This window comes from Phymastichus coffea, unplaced genomic scaffold (assembly GCF_024137745.1).
Source record: "Phymastichus coffea isolate CEN01 unplaced genomic scaffold, Cenicafe_Pcof_1.1 PCOF00096, whole genome shotgun sequence".
Classification (NCBI taxonomy): domain Eukaryota; kingdom Metazoa; phylum Arthropoda; class Insecta; order Hymenoptera; family Eulophidae; genus Phymastichus; species Phymastichus coffea.
The window spans coordinates 134,400-154,550 of NW_026706907.1; the positions used below are offsets into that span (position 1 = coordinate 134,400).

Sequence of the window (20,151 nt, forward strand, 5' to 3'; positions counted from 1 at the left end):
GCGAATGCCCGCAATTCTATTTAAACTTTTGCCGTTTTGCCACGTTCCAGTGCCGAAAGAATGTCTGTGGCACACACCGAAAGGAAAAAAGGTTCTTTTGCAACAAGAAGATTTCGAATCATCTCGATAAAAGAGGATTGTTCGAGATAACTCCTGTCTCGTTGCACGAGCCATCCTCTTTGATCCGTGTAAAAGAAATTCTTTTTTCGTTCGTTAGATTATATCTTCTTGATACAGGAGGAACCCTCTTGCCGTAAGAGCATTCAATCTTAAAGTAGTGTGAAGCTTTTTGCAAGAATTAATCCTGTTATACCCGCAAGAATCGTTTTCTTGCGCTAAACAAAGATCTTGGAGAGTAGTGCTCTAACAAGGAGAATAATTCCCCGTATTCGTCTTATTCCGAGAAAATTCCTCTGACAGCCATTTTGAGAGACAGTACTCTTCTATCTAGAGGAATCCGGCTGTTTCGAGAACACCAAATCTCGAACTTCATATTTTGCTGTTCACATTTTATGCCACATATATCATAATCAACTGCTGCGATGACATTGTCAACTAGACAATATCAACAAAGCCTACATTTATTTTTTGGATAATAATTTGATAAGTCCTATTTTCAAACTATTACTATCTCAATTGTCTTGATATTTCATTGAAAAACCCGTATCACACACACTTATTTTTGCTTACAAAACTAAAGTTAAGTTGGGGTAAGATGCAATTGCGCGGGTCAACTATCTTTATGAAATTGATCATATGAAACTTTGTTTTAAATGAACAATATCCGTACGCGAAGTTTCAGATCGGTTTGAGTAAAAGTACTTTGTCATCGTAAAAACTAAAGAGGTCTCTTTTCAATCAAGTGAATTTCATGTTCCAATGATCGTAGTACTTCAGGTGCCAGCAAACAGTTCAACCACTGCAAAGTTTTGCATCAAAATAATATAAAATGTACGCGTAACATCGGAAATAATTGAAAAATCAAATTGCAAAAACTGAAACATGATATTTTCTTCGAGTTTTGAATCTCTCTTCCACTCTTCATTTGGCAAAAAAAGAGAAGAAAAAAGAAAATCGAATGAGCCTTCGCGCATCAAGTTCTACCAGGTCGAGCTTGCGTTATTGGCGAGTTCGCGCATACGCAATGTATATACAGCCGTTTTAAACATATTTTAACAACGATATGAAGAAAAAAATTCTTGTAGAAAGTATGATTCGCGAGGAAGTAAGAATGTATAGAAAAAGTATAGAAATATGAAGAGGGGGCGATGCGGCAGAAGGTGGAAAGGAAGGAGCGGAGGGAATATTCGAGATTATCATTGACAGACCGAAGCCGGTAGATAATTTTCAAGTTTCGGGGCGAAGTGGGAGGAGGGTGCGATCGAACGCGAGACCGGATACGTAGCTCGGCGGGGGCGATATCTACCGCGGCTGATTCCCGGCGGCGAGCGCGCTTACACGCCCGGACTATTTTTCCCCGCGATCGAAATCCAATTTGAAGTTTTCGCTGGGAGCGCTTCCGATCGGTCCGAGCGCGCGCAAACGGTGACAGTCGAAAATTGCGAAGAGGCGAGAGGAGCGTCCCCGAGGTGGCTTAGCCCGAACGGCGCGTGCTCGTATCAATTGCCAGCCGGGGATGGCCGCGAGGAGCCGATCGCGAGCAATCGCCCGTGAGGCGGCAGCCGCGGCCACGGCGAGCCGCGTCGACTTTCGATTGGCAATCGGCGCCGGCCACAATCGCGATTACCGCGCGGTAACCGGAGCCCGGCGAAGCGCCGCCGCGGAGGGCTGGCGGCGATGAGCGCGCGACCGAATTGCGTCATACTGGAATCCAAAGCTCCGCGCGCTCGGCGGATCGCTCGGTTGTTGCAGTTGCATCAGCTGCGCGCATTTTTACACGTTGCTCATGTTTTCAGAATATGTCAAGAGATGATCCGAGTTATGCAAATGCGAGCTGCCGCGATTGTTACGTCGGCCGATCTGCGTGGCGACGAGTCGGAGATGCTGGCTCGCGCGCTCCTTGCGCCGCTCGATCGGACTCTCTTTCACTCTGGCGAAATCCTTCGACTGAATTAGACTGCCGGCTGTCGATGTGCGACTCGAGCAGTTGTTGCCGGCAAAGAGCTCGATCGTAAATTAGTCACGAGCTAATCGTCAAAGCGACCGGAACCCTCGACGTCGCTTGGTCAGCCGATAATGCCCGAGCCTCCGAGCAGATCTTTCCAATAAGCGTCTGCCGCGGAGTCATCAATGCATAATAACCGTGCGCTTTCGCAATTGCGAACGAAACTCACTTGCCAAGCACGTACTCGACAAATCGTAAAAGCTCGCCACTGTCTTATATTAATAAAGCAAGCGCAAAAAATATAGGGAGCAAAAGTGTGAGAAAGAGATAGAAAGCCTCATGCCACTTTAATAAGCGGCAAGAGCACGAGATTTAAGGACGCGTGGGTTACGTGAAGCGCATTAATACGTTCGCCGGGTGGTGCCTCGAGCGCACGTTCTCTCTCTCTCTCGCTCTCTCTCTCTCTCTTTCCCAAACTTCGTAGATGTGTCCGTTGGTGGGGATTCAACTTTCAATTGTCCCTGAGGTGTGGGCAGTTGCCCCCTTCTCCGCTTCGCCCGTACTCCCACCCGGTGCGTTTTGTGCACACCACCGACCGTTTTACGACCTTTCTTTCTATCTTGCAATTTCGCAATATTTCCTACGTTTTTGCTACATTCGCGATTGGAGCCCACTGGACTTTTTCATTTCTTTCTGTCACTGTAAATAATCCCATTTTCAATTAGCTGCTTATGACAATGTGTTCTCAACATGCTACCCTTGATCAACTGAAAATAAAACCTCACTGTACTACATTCTGTAACACTCAACATGTAACGTTGATTTAAATTAATAATTGCGAAAATAGAAAATGCCACCTTGACTGTTGACGTAAACGAGCGGATTAAGAACTTTGCGAGTATTGGATGTGCAATAATTGGCTATCAGCTTAATATTATTATTCAAAGAATTTACATTAAGGAATCGATATTATAAAAACTCCCATAATCCATAGTAAAATTTACTACAGAACACAGTAATCGTGAGATATACTCTGAGTGTAGTAAAAATTGCTATATAACATATTAAAATTTAAGTGTTGCAAGTTGTATTAAGTAACATAGTATTTACTAGAACCCATGGCAATTATTGCTATAAACAGAATACGGCAGATTTATGTAGTTCGGTAAATTTTACTACATACAAAGCAATTCTCAGATTAAAATGTTATATTTCATTCGAATTATTGTCGAAGGTTACATTATTTTTTAAATAGGGCGTATACGATTCATCAGTACACGCATTTTTACATGTATTATTTAGACTGAGATGCTCTTATATAGCATTTCAATATTTATTCTGAATTGAATAGTATTTTTTATTGGCTTGTTAAAATTTATACATTGCCATCGTGTTACATCTATTTATTTTATCACTTGCGAGAATTGAACCGCCATCTGTACGTGGCACGTGTAACTTATGTCCCAACCAGTTCCTTCTGCATAAAATGCAGTTGCCACTGAGAACGCGCAATCTGACCCCCCAGTAATTAACGACTCTGTGTTCATTATTGTAAAAATTGTTCAAATCATAATAACTTTTACTGAATATTGTAAAATATATTATTATCTATGTTAACAATTATTATTACATAGTAATAATAATAATAATAATTTATATTATTTGTTATAATAAATTTTTAAATTATTCAAATTAACAAAAACTTGATAAATTTTATAATGACTTGAGTATACCGTACGATTACTAAACTCTGTAGTAAATTTTATTGCAACTCTAGCACATTTATTAATTATATAGTTCTCTTAGTGCAACGGTAGAGTGTTTGGTGGTTCAAAAAATGATAGGAACTTGCTAGAAACGGTCTCTGTAGGTGAGCGTAGCAACTATTGTCGGACAAGGGAAAGGTAGGAAATCCGACATAGCTCGGTCAACTGCTCTGTACTATATGAGATCTCTGTTGGATCAAAAATACGGCGGTGTCATAGCATGGCAACTTACCAACTTCTGCTCTGTAGAAAATATTTTTCTAAATGTCTATCAACACAGGTGAAGTGCCAAAGATTAAAAAATAATTGGCATACCTTCAAGTGGATTTTTATTAAAATTCTACTTCGTTTAGTTTTTCATTCTGATTTTTTGCAGTCCCTCCTATAAGGATATTAAATTATTTTGCAAGCCGAGATTTCAAACGTTCCAAGCATTTGCTGTTTCAATTAAAATAGTCGTTCGACGGCTCATTTCTTTAGATGAAGCCTTGCAAGGTATTTAAATTTTGTTACAGAAGCCCATCCAACTTGAAGTCAAGCATGAAGTGTAAATGATGACTAATAAATCAACGTTAAAAATCACCGTTGCTTCTAAAATTTCATGTTAAATTTTAGTTTATTGAGATGGGTTTCGGTAATTTGACTAACTTTAATAAAGATAAACCAGCAAAACGTTATCAAACATAAATTGATTGGAGATAGTTTTTATTTATAGTATTTACGCATCACTCTCTTCTTTCTTTGCTCTATAATTTCGCAAGATATAACTTTTACAAAGTCTCCTTTATAGAAGAAAATGAGCTCTGCAACGATTAACTACTTACTGCACTATCTTGTCCCTGAGATCAATTGTATGAGGTAGTTACTGGTATTTTTGTTATTTCACACAGTGGATTGAGTCCTTGCTTAATCTGTACAAACTGGCGAAACTGGGTTAGCAAAAGAATTCAACTTGACTGACTCTCGTCTTTATTCGGAGAAGCACCTATAATGATATTATTGTAAGTTAATAGATTTTCACTCAAAGAAGTCAAAACGTTAGAACCATACAATGGACAATGACTTGGAAAGAAAAACAAAACTTGAAATGTTAAACAAGTACTCTATCCCAACCAACGACTCGATGCTCAAGGCTCTTGCACTTAAATCCGAAGTAAGAGCTACGGTAGAACAGCTATTTCGGTCAAAGTGGTATGCGCACGAAACATTCGCCATTAAGATAACGATAAATACAGGACAGAATCAAGTAAGATAAAACTTGAAGTATTGGAATAACGTATCGCTAAAAGTTATGAAACGCTACATTGAATTTTATCTTCTAAACGCTTGTTGAACCGGAAACAGATCAATTTAACTAAAACCTTGAGTTGAAGCTATTCTAACTCACTTCAATCTTATATGTTTCCAATATTTCAATTAATGCTATCCTATACTCGAAATAATGATACATTTACATTTAATTACTTTCGTTAATTGTCAGTATGCTTTCTAAAAGAAAAGAAGATAAATAAACTTTGTTACTGATATCTCATATTTTTGACTGAATGTAAAAGACTTTCTTTGATGGCTTAACGGTAGCGTTCAATTTCTCGAATCGTACATCGAACGCGAGAGCGAGGGAGTGTTTCGGCGCCCGTAGTCTACTCGCTGCTGATCCTTTGAGAGAGTATTCGGTTTTATTCCCACCGAGCAAGACCATTCTAACGAGCAACATGAATTATCAGTGTTGCGCTTCCTGATTGCACAACAGTCCCTCCACTTGCCATTTCTATCAAGTTAATTTTTTGAAAAAAAAAAAAAAAAAAAAAAAAAAAAAAAAATGGCGCTGTTGTATATTTGATGGAAATCTTTGCCTCGCTATAGTTTTATTTGTGTGAAATATCTGTGATGGAGAGGAGTACGGTTTTTAAGATCGCTGTTCATAATGACAAAATCGTATGTTATTGCAGCAACGACATTCTAATGACATTTGCGCCTACGTGAAATAAACATCGCAATAGTCCGAGTGAGGATCTATTTTTTTCTCTGTACGGAATTTTATCGTTACACGATAAAAGTTGTCGAACGATTTCGTAGGAAGAACGTCATAAATAAGTGCTAAGGAGTTCGCAAAGCTGGTAGGCTGGCGCTCATAAAACAAGAGACTCGGCGGGCCCGGAGCGCTCTTTCTCACGAGCATGCACCGCTCGTGGTTTCCTGGGGCATACGTAGTTCACGTTCAGTTTGTATGCCTGAAAATGGCTTGAGAAACGAAAGGGTCAGCAATTTAGCAGGCGAAGCCTGTACGATTCGCGGAATGGAAAATTGAAGCTCGATCGGTGTCGCGAGTGAAAAAAAAAAACTTAGATGAGGCAAATCCAAAAATTCATCGACAGATACTTGCATCGCGATAAATGAAACGAAAACTGTTTTTACGAAATGATCGATCCTGACAACGATATCGTAATCGGCGTTGCTCGTTTTGCATATTCAATTTCTCAACCGCACATGACATTTGCGATTTGATATCCTGCGGAGCAACGACTCTCCGTGGATTCCATGACATAGCAGCTAGCGTCAGTCTTGGATCATTTAAAATTCACGATTCAATAATTCTTGCTATTTGGTCAGAGAGAAAGTAGCTCATTGTCGAATCACTGAATTATTCAGTTGGCATGTAATATTTGGCACTATTGTTCTAAGAGTGACATCAATTCGGAGAGCTAATAATATTTCCACGATTGTCATAATATATTGATGAACATTGTTAGGCAAACGTAAAGCCGATTGAATAATGCTATTGTTACTCACGTCCATTGTCAGGTGGAAAGGTGTGTTTGCTAATGAAGTTCTTATGGAAAAAGTAATGAAAGGTGATGGGGTGTGACAATATTGGTGACAACCATTGACAAAGGTCGAATGCTAGACCGATGACAGATCAGTGCGTCCATTCGCTTTGGAAAATGATGTCTCGGATGATGCGTTAAAGCAAGGCAAACTGCCTACTCGTATTACTCCAAAATTTATTTATAGTATTACTCAATTGAGCAGTCGAAGAGCAGATAACATTTCACGAGCTGCTCTGCAGATTAGCATAATCAAAAACTTTAACTTGGCACAATCGAGAAGGCAAAACTATCATCTTACCGTGCAGGCCTGCAGATTGGATCGCACGATTGCATTTTAAATTTGACCTTGGCAATAATTCATTCGACTTGTCTTAAAAAAATGAAACGAAAATTTCACATTAGAATTTATGTATATAAGTAGGCGAAGGTTAGACGGCATGCTTAGTCCAAAATGTCTAAATAACCTTTAGTTAACGCAAGTTAATTCAGTTATGCTGATTATTTTATCATTTCATAACGAATTCGACGTAATGTAAGTGCACGTAAATATTATGCGCGCGAGTATGTCGCAGACTGGCGCGTGCTTTCGGACACGTTATTTATTGAAAGTTCGACCCCGAGGAAGAAGGCGCAGATGGTATTTTGCAATAAAGTGATGCTCGTGGATTTTTGTCACTTGTGGTCGATGAATTTCGGCGGCGCGTAGCAGGATGGAGCTTCGCTAAATTCAGGTGTAAACGATCGATACGAATACGCGCGACGATTATATTTCGTTGCTCACGACGATCCTATAATCGTTCGCTCAGCGTCGTTCGTTTGTCAAAAATAAACTTTCTAATGAGCCCTATAGAGGTGCGCACGTTCGTCTGACACAACTTTGTACTTGTGCAGATACTTTGCCTGTATGCAACGTTACGTAAAGCTTAATTATTATATTCGTCTATGATCAAAAGACAGTTTATCTACTCGCGGCCTATTATGCAATGATTATGTAGGATTATGTAGCGGGAAGTGCGAATCGTTAGAAGCGTGCTTTCTATCAAAATACTTCATTTTATCGCTCAATCGTTGAAGGCGCGCGAGGCTTGCATTTTTACGGGACAGCTGTGACCCACTAGCATAAAGAGACTTAGAATTATCCTCAAACTTGCCGACGAGAAGTTACGCGCAAAGCTCGTCGAGCAGTGCGCTTTTCGTGGCTCAATCTACCTGGCGAATGGCGCATTCCTCGTTACAATAACTCCTAGACAGAGATTCCATTTGATTTTTCAAATCTTTGTGTTGCTACCGGCCATGTAACTATAAAGCAATCATACATGCGCGGATAAAATATTAACATAAATATGAACGCACGATTGCTAAATAAGTGTAATATTTCACAATGACACAAAAAAAACAAGCAATCTTTTAAGAATAACTTTATATTAATTAACGCAATGTCAAAGAAGTTAGAAGAATAGCCTACTAATCGAAAGAAAGATCGAGAGAGCGACAGGGAGTCGGAGGACGATGTCGACAATCCTGTCCAAAATGACGGGACAATGGAAGCTCGTAGCGGGCAGGGGGGAGATTGCCGATCGGCGATGAGAAAGCCCAGTAGGGTGAGGCGCGAGTGGTAGGAGCGGCGCCGAAATTGTACTTTCCCGACTTATGTAAAAGCCCCGTGCGACGGGTGTAGACCGCGGGTGCGCAAAGACGGTATAAAGATCGCAGTGCCCCCGCGACTATCCAAGAGTCTCTCGCGGACCTCACTCCTGCTTGGGCCTCAGTCTGCCTGTCGATTCTCGTTCGGCGCGGCCGCTTTTTTTGCACGGTTTCGCGTTGGCTCTGCTGCTCGGCAAGTGTGGCGTGTTTGTGCTCACCCGGCGAACGCCCGTGTACTCGTTTTATCCGTCAGCTGACGAAACGCACCTTTGGGTCCCAATCGCCACCCAATCGCCAGTGATCCTGCACCTGAAGCTTTCGCCATGCGTATCCTGGTGAGTTTTCAGTCGCACGTGGCAAACTTCATCGGTCGTTCGCAGTCGGATCTCGAGCTAATCGTTCAGTTTGTGTCTTTTCATTTTATCTATTTTTTTTTCATCATACTCATCCATTTCCAATCGAACGCAGCCGCGACATTCTTCGCGCGTCGGATTGACGATAGTTGCATAAATGGCCTTGAATGAAATAGCAAAGCTTTTCGCAATTGGTAAAATCACGTAATTGTCGGTGCTGGTGTGGAGCGGCGCATAGAAGCGAGGAGCGCGAGCTAATTGGAGAAAATCGAAGGAGACGCGATAGAAGGTGCGACCCATCGCAGTGCAGTAGAGTTGCCGGAGGCAACGGCCGATCGCGGCGAGAGGGTATGAGAATCCGCGCGGAAAAATGGCGAGAGCGGCGAGCGAGAGAGAGAGAGAGAGAGAGAGAGAGAGAGAGAGCTAGGCTGTGGGAGGAGGCTCGTCGATTGTACACACGTTGCGTCAGCCAGATGCAGGCCGCGCTACGCGCCAGCGCCCAGTTTGGCGAGCTCCGTCCGAGCCGTCCCAGGCGAAAGCGACCGCGTCGTCGATGCTGCCGTTACGAGGCGTGCTCGTTGTGTTGCAGCTGCTGAGTTGCCTGCTGGCGACAGCCTATTGCCAGGACGAGCTGTACTTCAGGCAGCCGGAGAAGATCGTGAAGGCCCAGAACGAGGTGGGCGACAGGCTGGGCAACTACGCGTTCGCGTACGAGACCGAGGGCGGCATCCTGCAGCGCGAGACTGGCCAGCGCAAGTACGAGGGCACCGAGGACGAGACCCAGCTGATCCAGGGCTCGGTGCAGTACAACGCGCCCGACGGCACCCCCGTGGCCATCAGCTGGACCGCCGATGAGTTTGGGGCGCGCGTTTCCGGCACCCACTTGCCCACTCCGCCGCCCATTCCCCCGGAGATCCAGAGAGCCCTTGACTGGCTCGCCAAGCAGCCCACCACCGAGGAGCCCGACTACGATGCGCCCACCAGCTTCAAACCCCTCCAGCCCAAGCCCATCCTCATCAAGAAGCAGCAGTTCAACAAGCCTCTCCCACTCAAGAGACAACAGTCTTTCTAGTTTCTTTGTCTTGCTCCGATCTTCCTCCATTTGCAGCTCCTGCAAGTTCCTTCTCTGTATAGATTCCGGGGGCTCACTTGCACCTCCCGACTCTCCTACTCCCGCTGATGCTGATGGCTTTTCTGTTATGTATTTTTTTCACACTCCTGGATGTCAATCAGTTGCAGATTATCTCGCACTTGTACTCATCATTTTATACCTATTTCAGACACGTAGTTGCTTGTCAAATATTTGCACTTGCCAATACAAGGACACTCGTGTATTTTTTCTTTATCGGAAACAAACAAAAAAACAATTTCACATGCGACACCGCCATCAATAATCTTTAGGTTAGTTCAACAAATATATTATTGTTTTATAATTCCCTCATTAAGAGGATTGTTATATTAAAATGTGCTATAGTTGCAATAAAATTTACTACAAAACATAGAAAACTCGAACAATTATAAAATTATAATTTGAATAATGTTTACAATGAACACACTAACAACTACTAGGGTGGGGTCGGATCTGAGTTCCTAGCGCGTGCATATTGAAGAGACCCAGTGTCTTAGTGCATAGAACGTTGGTCTCTTATATCTGGGGTACCAATGGCTTTTTTTTCGATAAGTGTTTGTTCCAAGATTGTGACATTATGGCTCCGATGATTCGAATTCCACCTCGAACTGTAAGTACAGTATTCAGGTAATTGGCACCCTGAGTATTACAGAGCTTTCACCACTCTCTCCGTAAAAGCGATAAAATAACTTTTTGTTTAAGTAATCGTTTTATCGCGTAATAGTAGTTAATAACACAAGTCAATCGGCTCTCAGTTAAAGTTATCGCCACCTAGCGAAGCTACTAACTGCATTTTGCGCAAAGATCAGACAGTAAGTTACAGGAATCACGTGTAGTTGGACGATTCGATTCTCACAAGTGGCAGAATAAATATTTGATTACTATATAAGGTGTCAGTATAAATTAGGTATGTAAAAATACGTGCGATTAAACAGATAATAGACGATCTATATGTAACGGATTAACTTATAAATTAGTAAATAGATAAAAATACGCCTATAAGTGTATAGGCGATAGTAGCAATGATTGACAAATCGTATGATCTCTATTCCAGTGAGTTTCAAAATTAACGTGAGCTTCGATAATAATTCGAATAAAAATTGTAGTTTAACGCAGCCAGTGCACATGAACGCGGAATAATATAATTACCATTTTGCCGTGTTTACAACGTTTAACGTCAGATGATACTGCCGAATCTACGTTATCGTCCTTGACGAATTCCGGAAATCTACGGGGCTAGCCAATCTACCGACGATAAAAATCAGACAAGTTTGACGTGATCTTTCAAAGATGACGCTAGAAATCGTGCTGAATATTTTCAAAACTATTCTATATCGATTTGCTTTCACATTTTTCAGTATTCCGGATATTCTCACATCGAATATCAATGAATAGTTCAAACCAATATGTAATTGTGCTGATTTTGTGATGATATATTTGGTAAATGACGTCATATGATAGTATAAGAAAAACCCAGAGGAACAATTTATTCCTCAATCTTAAAACTTGCTACCGAATCCAACGATTCGTAAAACCGCATAAATTTAGTTCGATGTACGGCTGCGATAAAAGGCCATCAAGCGGCAAAAAAAGTGAGAAGAGCTGCTAAGCCGTATCAAGACGAAGTTGGAATACTTCATTGTGGGTCACGATTCACGGTGAAGAGATCGAAAGTGGCTTTGCCTATCCATTCTCTTTTCCTTCTCGAACGCCTCCGAATACCACATGACTTCATGTAAACGTATGTGTGATGCCATCGGTTCATTTCGTTCAAATAACAACCTGTAACTTGGTTCCAAGGTGAAAGGTTCCGGATAAAGATTTTCTTTCACATACAACTTGCGCGTCCGCGTACGTTTTATTACCTACCGACGAGATCAAACTAACTTTCAATGTGGTAATTGCTTTAATTTCGTTTACCAGACTCGAATTTACAATCTTTAGTTGAGAGACCGACCGATCTATATTTTATTATTGTTTTGAAATTGAAATTAACAGCCCCGTGCGACATAGAATATTTTATCAACTTCTTAATTTCGAGATTATCTCCAATTTAAACAATATTGTTACACGCAGGCTCACACGCTGTTATAATTACTTAAAAATAATTCACTTTACTGTGAGCGTTTACAAGCGAATGTGTTATTTATGAGAATACCTATTGAGTTAAATTAAATCGATATTAATGTTCAAAGATTGATTTATTAATATTTATGGTGTTTCAATCGACTCTTTCACAAACTCCATTCTCATCATATTTTCAGTAAACTAAAAAAGTCTCATGGAAAAAGAAAAAGAGTCAGTGAAATTATAAAGTATAAGAATATTTCATTGGTATTGGTGGCGCGTAAAACATATTTATTATGATTATAGCGCCGAGAAAGCTTTCACGCACGTCACATGTAAGCGAAAAAATAAATCTAATAAAGTTTTAGAGTGGCAAACTATTTACGTAACTATAGATATAAAGTAATATACGGCTGCCGTAAGTGCATTCAAAGAGCATTAAGAGTGAATAATAGGAGACTCTTTGAAACCTGGGTGAGGCATTTTATATACGCTTGTGAATAATGCGCCATTTCCAAAGTACCGAATATAATGTTTGAGGAATTTCATGTATCCTTTATGATCACGCGTTGTTATATACTGTTAGTCTGTGGCTGAGTAATAATGAACCGTTTATTTCATTCAAATAATATTTATTACTATTTGACAAAATTTGCTTATGTACCTTCGCCAGCATTATTAATTATTATCAATCTCGGATTTATCATGTGAAAAGTTGGAGTGATATCAATGTCAAAAAGTCAAGATTGAGAAATTCGTAGATACAAAACGTACGAAAAATAACACAAACACAAACACAAAAGAACATAACGAAAACAAAAAAGGTGAATGGAGCAAAAGTGATGCACTAGTAGGATTAGAGTATGTAGGAATAATAAAAGAGGTAATCAATAAACAGGCGTGCGTTATCGACGAGTGAGGCGACTCCTAATGTAGAGCGCTAGATACGCCCGATAAGTCCGGCTGTTGGTCATCTATAGCCGAGGGAAGAAAAGACGACGCTCAGGTTGTTATTGTTGGTCCTCTTGTTCCTTGTGGGGGTGGGTAGCGATCCACTCGAGAGACCTCTGGATAGCCTCGGGTATGGCCGGAGCGACTGGAAGATGGGCGCCCTGGGGCTGGAATCCATTCTCATCGGCGACGTACTTGACCTCGAAGAGAGTGCCGTCGGGGGCGGTGTAGCTGTATGCACCCTGAGCAGCGATGGCCTGGCGGCCTTCCTCGTTGTCCGCGCTGCGCGCAACGGCCTTCAGTTCGCCGTGCTCCTCGGCCTTGATGCCGTTCTCAGTCTCGTACGACCAGTTGTAAGTGCCGTCGGGGTTGGGTCCGTCGGCGGCCGAGCGCACGATGGCCACCGGCACGGCGGTACTGCTGTCCGGCTGAAGGGGCACGGCGCTGGCGGCGGCCAGGCTGGCGACGACCAACAATACCTGCAATTCGCAACCTTGTTCATTTTGCCTTTTGACCAACCGCTCTCGAGTCGAGCTCCGCACAACAGCTGGCCCTGGACCTTTCGCCTCGTTCGTTACACCGTCCAAGATCGCGACCCTGAACCGCCCCCATTCGGACAATTAGCACCCGGCATTATAAATATTTGGCTGTTTATTAGCAGCCTCGCACCAGCGCGCAAAGCTTTCATCATTTATTCATTCGGCAGCAGCTCCTCTTCGTACACTACGTACGACCGTCTTCATTTGTCGCGATTAGTTTTAGCCATTAACGTCGTGCGATAACGCAGCCCCTCGTTTCGATTAGATATACCTGCCGAACGAGGGCATCTACGCTGGTTCTCATTCAAGCGTAGACGAAAAGAAGAGTCAAAACGAGCGGTTTAGCGTACAAGCGCCGTACGTGGCATTCCACTTTGCGTAATGGAGAGGACATGATATTCCTAATGCCTAAGGCAATTGCAGGTATAGAGTGTGCCTGGATGCGCTTACTCACCAATCGGTTCATCCTGGAATGAGTGGTGAGAGTACGGGAGCGACTCGGCAGATGTATCACAGAGCGTTTTTAGCGAACTGACACTTGCCCACGGCTGGGCCTTACGTTTTATATAGCTGGTGCCACGACAAAAAACAAACTAGTCCCCACTCGCGTGGCTATGCTCAATTGCGTTTTTTCTTTCTTTTTTTCGCTTTTTCTTTTTTTTTTTTTTTTTTTTTTTCCGGCGCAGATGCGATCGGGCCCCGCGCATCTGCGTAATTGCTGTAGACAAGGCGACCTTACACGCCTTGACCATTAAACCAGGCGAGCGTCGGAGGTCGCGCGCGCTAACGCGGATTGAATAGGGCGAGCGACGGATCGCCCTACCGAGCGCGCTGCCAACAGTGCTCTGCTGGGCAAGAGCATCGGCGATATCTTATACATTTTTGTGGCTCCCGGAGTTTCCCACAGCTTCATCGCGTCATTGTTCGTGCAGATGTTTTTCGTAAGAAACCGATTTTTCCTGTAATTTCAACAAGTCTCGCGCGTCTGCCGTCTCATTTATTTTTGGAGATGAGCCAATACCTGCGATGTGCATTTGTCATCGTCACCGCTACCATCTTTAAAGTTATATTTCGGCATTGGCTAAAATATTGAATATGTTGTTGAAAAGTAAAGGTAATTTGGAGGCAGATGCTCAAGTGCCAATCATCTTCTGCTGATTCGGTATAAAATGACCAACTCGACGTGCGATTCTTTGGAGCGACGATCCGCGGCGAAAAGTTACTTAAATTTTTCTTTATGTATACGTAGTGCTCTGCCTTTCGACAACTTTCAAATTTAAAATTTGGTTTCCAGATTATATCGGAATCACGGGTCGAAGCACTAGAAAGCTTGCAATATTTAGTGACAGGAAGAAATGAAAAATATTCGAGACAAGTGTCAGCTCGTCGCAATGAGAACGAAACGATCGTGGGAGCCAAATTGGTTGGAAAGATTTCTGGGAGACGATTGCACAAGCGCACATCGATGTATCGATCTCGTGGCCTCAAATTATTGTTTGAACAAACTTACTAATAATTGGCAAGTGCCATCATGAAAGTCGCCGCAGATTGATGGCGTAGTTAGTTCAAGACAATTTCTATTCGCGCGTGCGCTGGAGCGACGTCCCGTGAAAAGTGAAATTCACGCAAATATTAGCTCCTCTCGTGCAGCCTTATCGTGCCCCGTCCATGTAATGTAATCGCAGTCGAGCAACGGACGAAACGCCGCGGGCTGACAAATTGAGAGTTCTCCTATAGGTAAGACTGTTTCGACTCTTGCGAATCACGTTACCAGCTTCAATGCGACCGCATAGTTGTTTCTTGCTAATCTTACCATCATTTCGGCAGCTCATCTTTAATACCTGGACATATATCACATGCTGCTACGCCACTCTCTCTCTCTCTTTACTTGTTACGTGTTAACACGTGATAGCAACGAATTATTTTCAAGTACGTCAGGCTTTGATTGTCGATTAAATATGTATATCCGATGACGTTCGTGTTCCACAACTATCTGTCATTGACGATTGCCAAAACATACCTGCATAGCAAAATTATGTAACTTTGATTAATTGAAAATTTTCATTTTTTTATTTGCTCGCTGAACCAATAGCATCGAAAAATTATCAATAATCAAATGTCCAACTGAAATGATCCAAGTGCGATGAAAATAAGCGGCTGTGAGATTTCACGATGACTAAGCTAAAGCACGAAATCTGTTATTTAAATTAGTCGGCATTGTCATTCATACTATAAAGGTGGCATCAACCTTAAAAGTCAATAGATTCTTTCAATTATCTTTGACTTTTTGCCTTAAGCGTTGATAAATTTAGCACTCGAGTGAGCAGCTGGTTCACCGAAACTTCCCATATAGTATGGATTCCTTGGCAAGCGTATTCCGTTGGCGATCCGGACGACGCGATTTATTTACGCCTAACGACGGTCAACCGTTTTGGCCGAGATCAGCTTGGACACTTGCATAGAGCGGGGCTGCGCTCGATTAGTTTTTGTAAATTTGGCGGCAGAGCTGAGCAGCCAGTTGCGTAATTGACCGGGGAAAGCACGCGCGTAAAGTGTTGTTGAAGTTTGGGAATCCGCGAGCGTCGTTGCAACGGACTAGCGGAGCGCTATTGAAACGATCGCTAGGAACGAGGCTTGCAATGAAAGCGCAAGTGGTGCCTGCGCGGATGTGCATGATCGATCGAATGCACGAGGCTGTGAAACGGAGACCGGAGAGAGAGAGAGAGAGAGAGAGAGAGATGGCTCGCGTTGAGATCTAATGTTGCAAGAAGAAAAATGCGCAGCGCGTTGTCGAGGCTCGGCCGAGATAAATCAAGGAAATTTATGGGCAAAAGAGCCGGGTTCAGGGTCTCGATCAAGACGGTTCGTAGTGCGCGCGAGGAGCGACACGCGCGCGAGGAGCCTTTCGGGCGTGTCGCAATAGCGACGCCGGTGTCCAGAGAAGAGCGCCGCGCGGGAAGCCGCGCCAGAGGAGCGCGTGGCAGGTGGCGATCGAGGGGGAGCCCGAAGACGGCCGTAGGACCCGTTCGCGGCACACATGCGCGTTTAGGCGGGGCTCGGTTATGCGCATCAAAGGGGCCACGTCTCGTCGCCTTCTGGTTATATAAAAGCTGCGGCTCCGGCGCTGGCCAAGCACACGTCGTAAGGACACCCGTGACCGCACTACACCCAACATGGTAAGTCCGTAAAGCTTATCTCGCACTTGTCTTTGGCGCGCTGACGCATCGGCCGCGTGGCGTTGCAGCAGAGATCCCTGTTTCTGTTCGGACTGGCGTGCCTGGTGGGCAGCCACGGCGGCTGGGCGGCCGCGGCGCCGGGCACCTCGCCGCCCATCCCGATCCTGAGGAGCAGCGGGGAAGGGCCCAAGCCCGACGGCTCCTACAACTGGTCGTTCGAGACGGCCAACGGCATCAAGTCCGAGGAGGAGGGCCGGCTGAAGCCGGGCTCCGAGCCCGGCGAGACGATCGCCTCGGTGCGCGGCAGCTACAGCTACCAGGCGGACGACGGCACGCCCGTGGAGATCAGCTACACCGCCGACGAGAACGGCTTCCGGCCCCAGGGCGCCGCCATTCCCCAGCCGCCCGAGATACCCCCGGCCATCCTCAGGGCCCTCGAGTGGATAGCCCACCACCCCGAGGAGGACAACTTGTAGCCGGCCGAGCGCCGCGCTCGTGTTCCGCGTCTCGCTGTAAATATTTGTACATAAGTATGTAGATATATGGCCAAAATACACTGTTAACCACACGGCACTCGCTCGCGTCTGGTCCGTCAGTCGACTTTCACAAAGCCTTCGCCCGTTAGCTCGAACGCACAGCGGCGCCGAGGCGACTCTTTCTCCTCGCCCGAGCATTCAGCGAAAAAAAAAACCCGTAAAAACCCAACCCGTCGCGCCTACTGGCATCATCGGGCCGACGGTCTATTATTTAATACGGCCGGCGTCGATGATAAATTTAGCCTGCAGCCTGCAGCCTGCAGCCTGCAGCCTGCAGCCCGATAAGCCGCGACGCCGCAGAGCTTACCTAATCGCGCGACACACTTGCGACTTGATCGATTCGCTGCGCCTTTATCCGCGACGCGGCTATTCCCTTAAAATTCCATTTTGCCAATGAACCAGCGGCTCGAGCCTCGAATTGCCGGCTTTGCTCATCCGCGCTTAGCTACGATTATCAGCGGACGACTCACCGAGCGTCTAACGTGGTCTCGTCGCTTGCGCAACCGACCTCGTGCTCTTTCGTCAGGACGCGGTGACAAATCGAGACGACGAGAGACGCGCGGAAAATTCAAGCTGCTGTTCCCGAAATCGCGGCGCAATCCGCACCACGAGGTGCTGCGTGCGTCGTCGAGCGGTTTGGCGCGCCTGCGTCGAGGCCGCGCGCCGATCGGCACTGCGAGCCCGGTTGCAGCCGCTCTCGGCGATCGGCCGCGCCTGCCCGCGAGCAATCGGTCCCGCCGCGCCGTCGCTCGGGCCGCGGATCGAACGCGGCCGCCCGTGCACGCGCGTATCCACGACCACTGGGAATCATAATGTAATCCAGCAGCGAGCACGCAAGTCGCGCCTCGTCTCGTCGCGCGCTGGTAATTGCCCAATTTATAGTGTCTCGCGGCCGCCTAGGCTACGCGGCGGCGAGAGCATTGCGATGCCGCGTGTGCAATCTTCAATTCTTGCACGAAATACTTGAGCGCGAAGGGACATTTACGCAACTTGCAAATTTCCAACATATTTATGCTCGGATAATAACTTTCGCATTGCGCCGGCTTTCGACGATAATTCATTAGTCGCGCACTGCAATCGAGGCGCGATTATTAGCATTAATTTCTGTTGCCGAGGGCTGATGAGGCGACAATGGCGATGATGTCACAAGTTACACTTTAACCGTTATTCATCGGAGCTGTCCAGGAAGTTGCCTGAGAAATCACATTCAGCGGTTGGTCAACGTGTATCGTCGAGGTGTATATGTTTTTCCATTGCGAACCGCCAATGAGCGAAGACAGTCAATAGCAATTCGATAAGATTTTCATCTTTCTTTTGAAAACGCGCACAACTCCATTTTCATTCATTGATTCGTTAGATCGGCTCTTTCTCAACTACATTCAAATCATCGATTGAAATAGTTCGTAGAAATTGAAAGTAAAGACAGCAGTAAATGCTAATTTTTTTCGTTAAAGGGTTTCACCTTATAAGTATCCGTAACAAGACTATTAACTGTTGACGAAATTTTCAAGTAAAAACATTTTCAGTGACAGGCCTACTAAGAAATTACTTTTATTTTGATGTGATTCTTATTGATGTTAATAAGCATTGATGATTTACAACATGTTGTACACATTGAATTGTATAGATGACTTACAATATACTATGTGTCACGAAACATTGATGAGTTCAAGTCACAATGCCAAATAGTAGTAAATAAAGAGTGTGGCATTAACGACGATCAAGACGTGAATGCTCACAAGATGAAGCTAATGTGTAAAGTAAATCGAGGCAGCTATGCATTGTTCGGCAATGGGCGGTTTACGAGAAGCGCTCTTAGCGCCAAGGTAGAGATGTTCATACGAAAACGCGATCGAGTTGGATAAACGATCGAATGCATAAACGGAAAATGGTTGAGTCGACGGGGTTAGCCTGGTGAATGATGCGGAGTAAGCTTTACGAACACGTTCGACATTGACTTTTTAACATATACTTGGATGAGCCATTGAAAAGCTTAGAATTATGAAGATGAATTTGTTTGGGTGACATTTTGTCGTCGTTACTCGTGTCGATGCTGGTGATGCGATGAATGCATGGCGTCAATGCCGTAGCAAAGCGAAAATTGTCGATACGGCTCGGAAATAGACATTGTGGATGCTCTCTCTCTCTCTCTATCTCGGCCGTCTGTGAATCGACAATTAAAACTGACGATCCGCCAGTTCGTTTCATCCATGCAAATGCGCGTAATCGATTTGTCTGATTCGTGACGTAGCTTGGAAATATTCCTCAAGAGCGGAACATGTTTACATCGATAGAGAATGACGGCATGTGAAAAAAAAAAAAAAGAGGCAGAAATTGCAGTGGCAGCCTGGACTACGATAATAGAGCGCAAAGATCAATCGCGCTCGGGTAGGCCAAGCCGATTATCCCTTTCTCGTTGTTCTGCTTCGCGGGCATCCCGATAGTTCGCGAACGAGCGCGAACGAGCGCGAACGAGCGCGATCGAGCGCCGCGATGCCAGTGTGTGCGGTAGACTGCGGCTCGCGATTGTCGTAACTCTTGGCGCGCAAGCGAATTACCGTCGTGCCCACCCTTCACGACCGACTTAATTGTTCTTGCGTCGAGCCTCGTTGGACGTAGCTCTACATCGATCTCGTCGTCGGTTCGCGCGCTGGGTTCCCGCGCAAGCTTGTTCTGCATCCCAATTGTCCAATTGTCGCTCGACCAGCTTTAAACGAGCAGGCCGCTGCGCAACATCGATACCATCAGTAGCGACCATTGGCAATCGTTTAGCTTTTCCATTCAATGGATCAACGCTGCTCGCTGTTGGCAAAACAATGCAACGGCCCGACGTGCAGAACACACGCGCGTCGCGCTCTGCGTTTTTTTTTTTTTTTTTTTTTCCTTGTCTTCGTTCACCGGGCGAAAACTTGTTCGCCACCGCGAACGCTCAGGCGGTAGCCGCCAATTACAATTGTGGCTACGTGCATTTATCCGCGATTGTGCACATTTTTTTTTTTTTTTTTTTCCCGAGCGCTCACTCGTTGCATTCCCAGATCGGGCGCATTCGACGAGGATCTCTCGCTGTCGAGCGGAGCTGAAGAAGCGGAGAGACACA

General features: G+C 44.7%; 3 protein-coding genes across 3 annotated transcripts; 2 read left to right on the plus strand and 1 right to left on the minus strand.

Annotated features, from left to right (window-relative positions):
- Positions 1 to 8,303: 8,303 nt before the first annotated feature.
- Positions 8,304 to 10,148, plus strand: LOC131669720 (endocuticle structural glycoprotein SgAbd-4-like). The gene is made up of 2 exons (XM_058944812.1): positions 8,304 to 8,638; positions 9,246 to 10,148. Exons 1-2 carry the CDS (start codon positions 8,627 to 8,629, stop codon positions 9,726 to 9,728), a joined length of 495 nt encoding a protein of 164 aa, XP_058800795.1. The 5' UTR covers positions 8,304 to 8,626; the 3' UTR covers positions 9,729 to 10,148.
- Positions 10,149 to 12,510: 2,362 nt separating this feature from the next.
- Positions 12,511 to 13,874, minus strand: LOC131669698 (endocuticle structural glycoprotein ABD-4-like). Its single transcript, XM_058944774.1, has 2 exons — positions 13,797 to 13,874; positions 12,511 to 13,282 (listed from the first exon to the last, which is right to left on the minus strand). The coding sequence occupies exons 1-2, from the start codon at positions 13,806 to 13,808 to the stop codon at positions 12,863 to 12,865; spliced, it is 432 nt and encodes a 143-aa protein (XP_058800757.1). The 5' UTR covers positions 13,809 to 13,874; the 3' UTR covers positions 12,511 to 12,862.
- A 2,609-nt stretch (positions 13,875 to 16,483) lies between these two features.
- Positions 16,484 to 16,994, plus strand: LOC131669753 (endocuticle structural glycoprotein ABD-4-like). Its single transcript, XM_058944864.1, has 2 exons — positions 16,484 to 16,518; positions 16,587 to 16,994. The coding sequence occupies exons 1-2, from the start codon at positions 16,516 to 16,518 to the stop codon at positions 16,992 to 16,994; spliced, it is 411 nt and encodes a 136-aa protein (XP_058800847.1). The 5' UTR covers positions 16,484 to 16,515.
- The last annotated feature ends 3,157 nt before the right edge of the window (positions 16,995 to 20,151 follow it).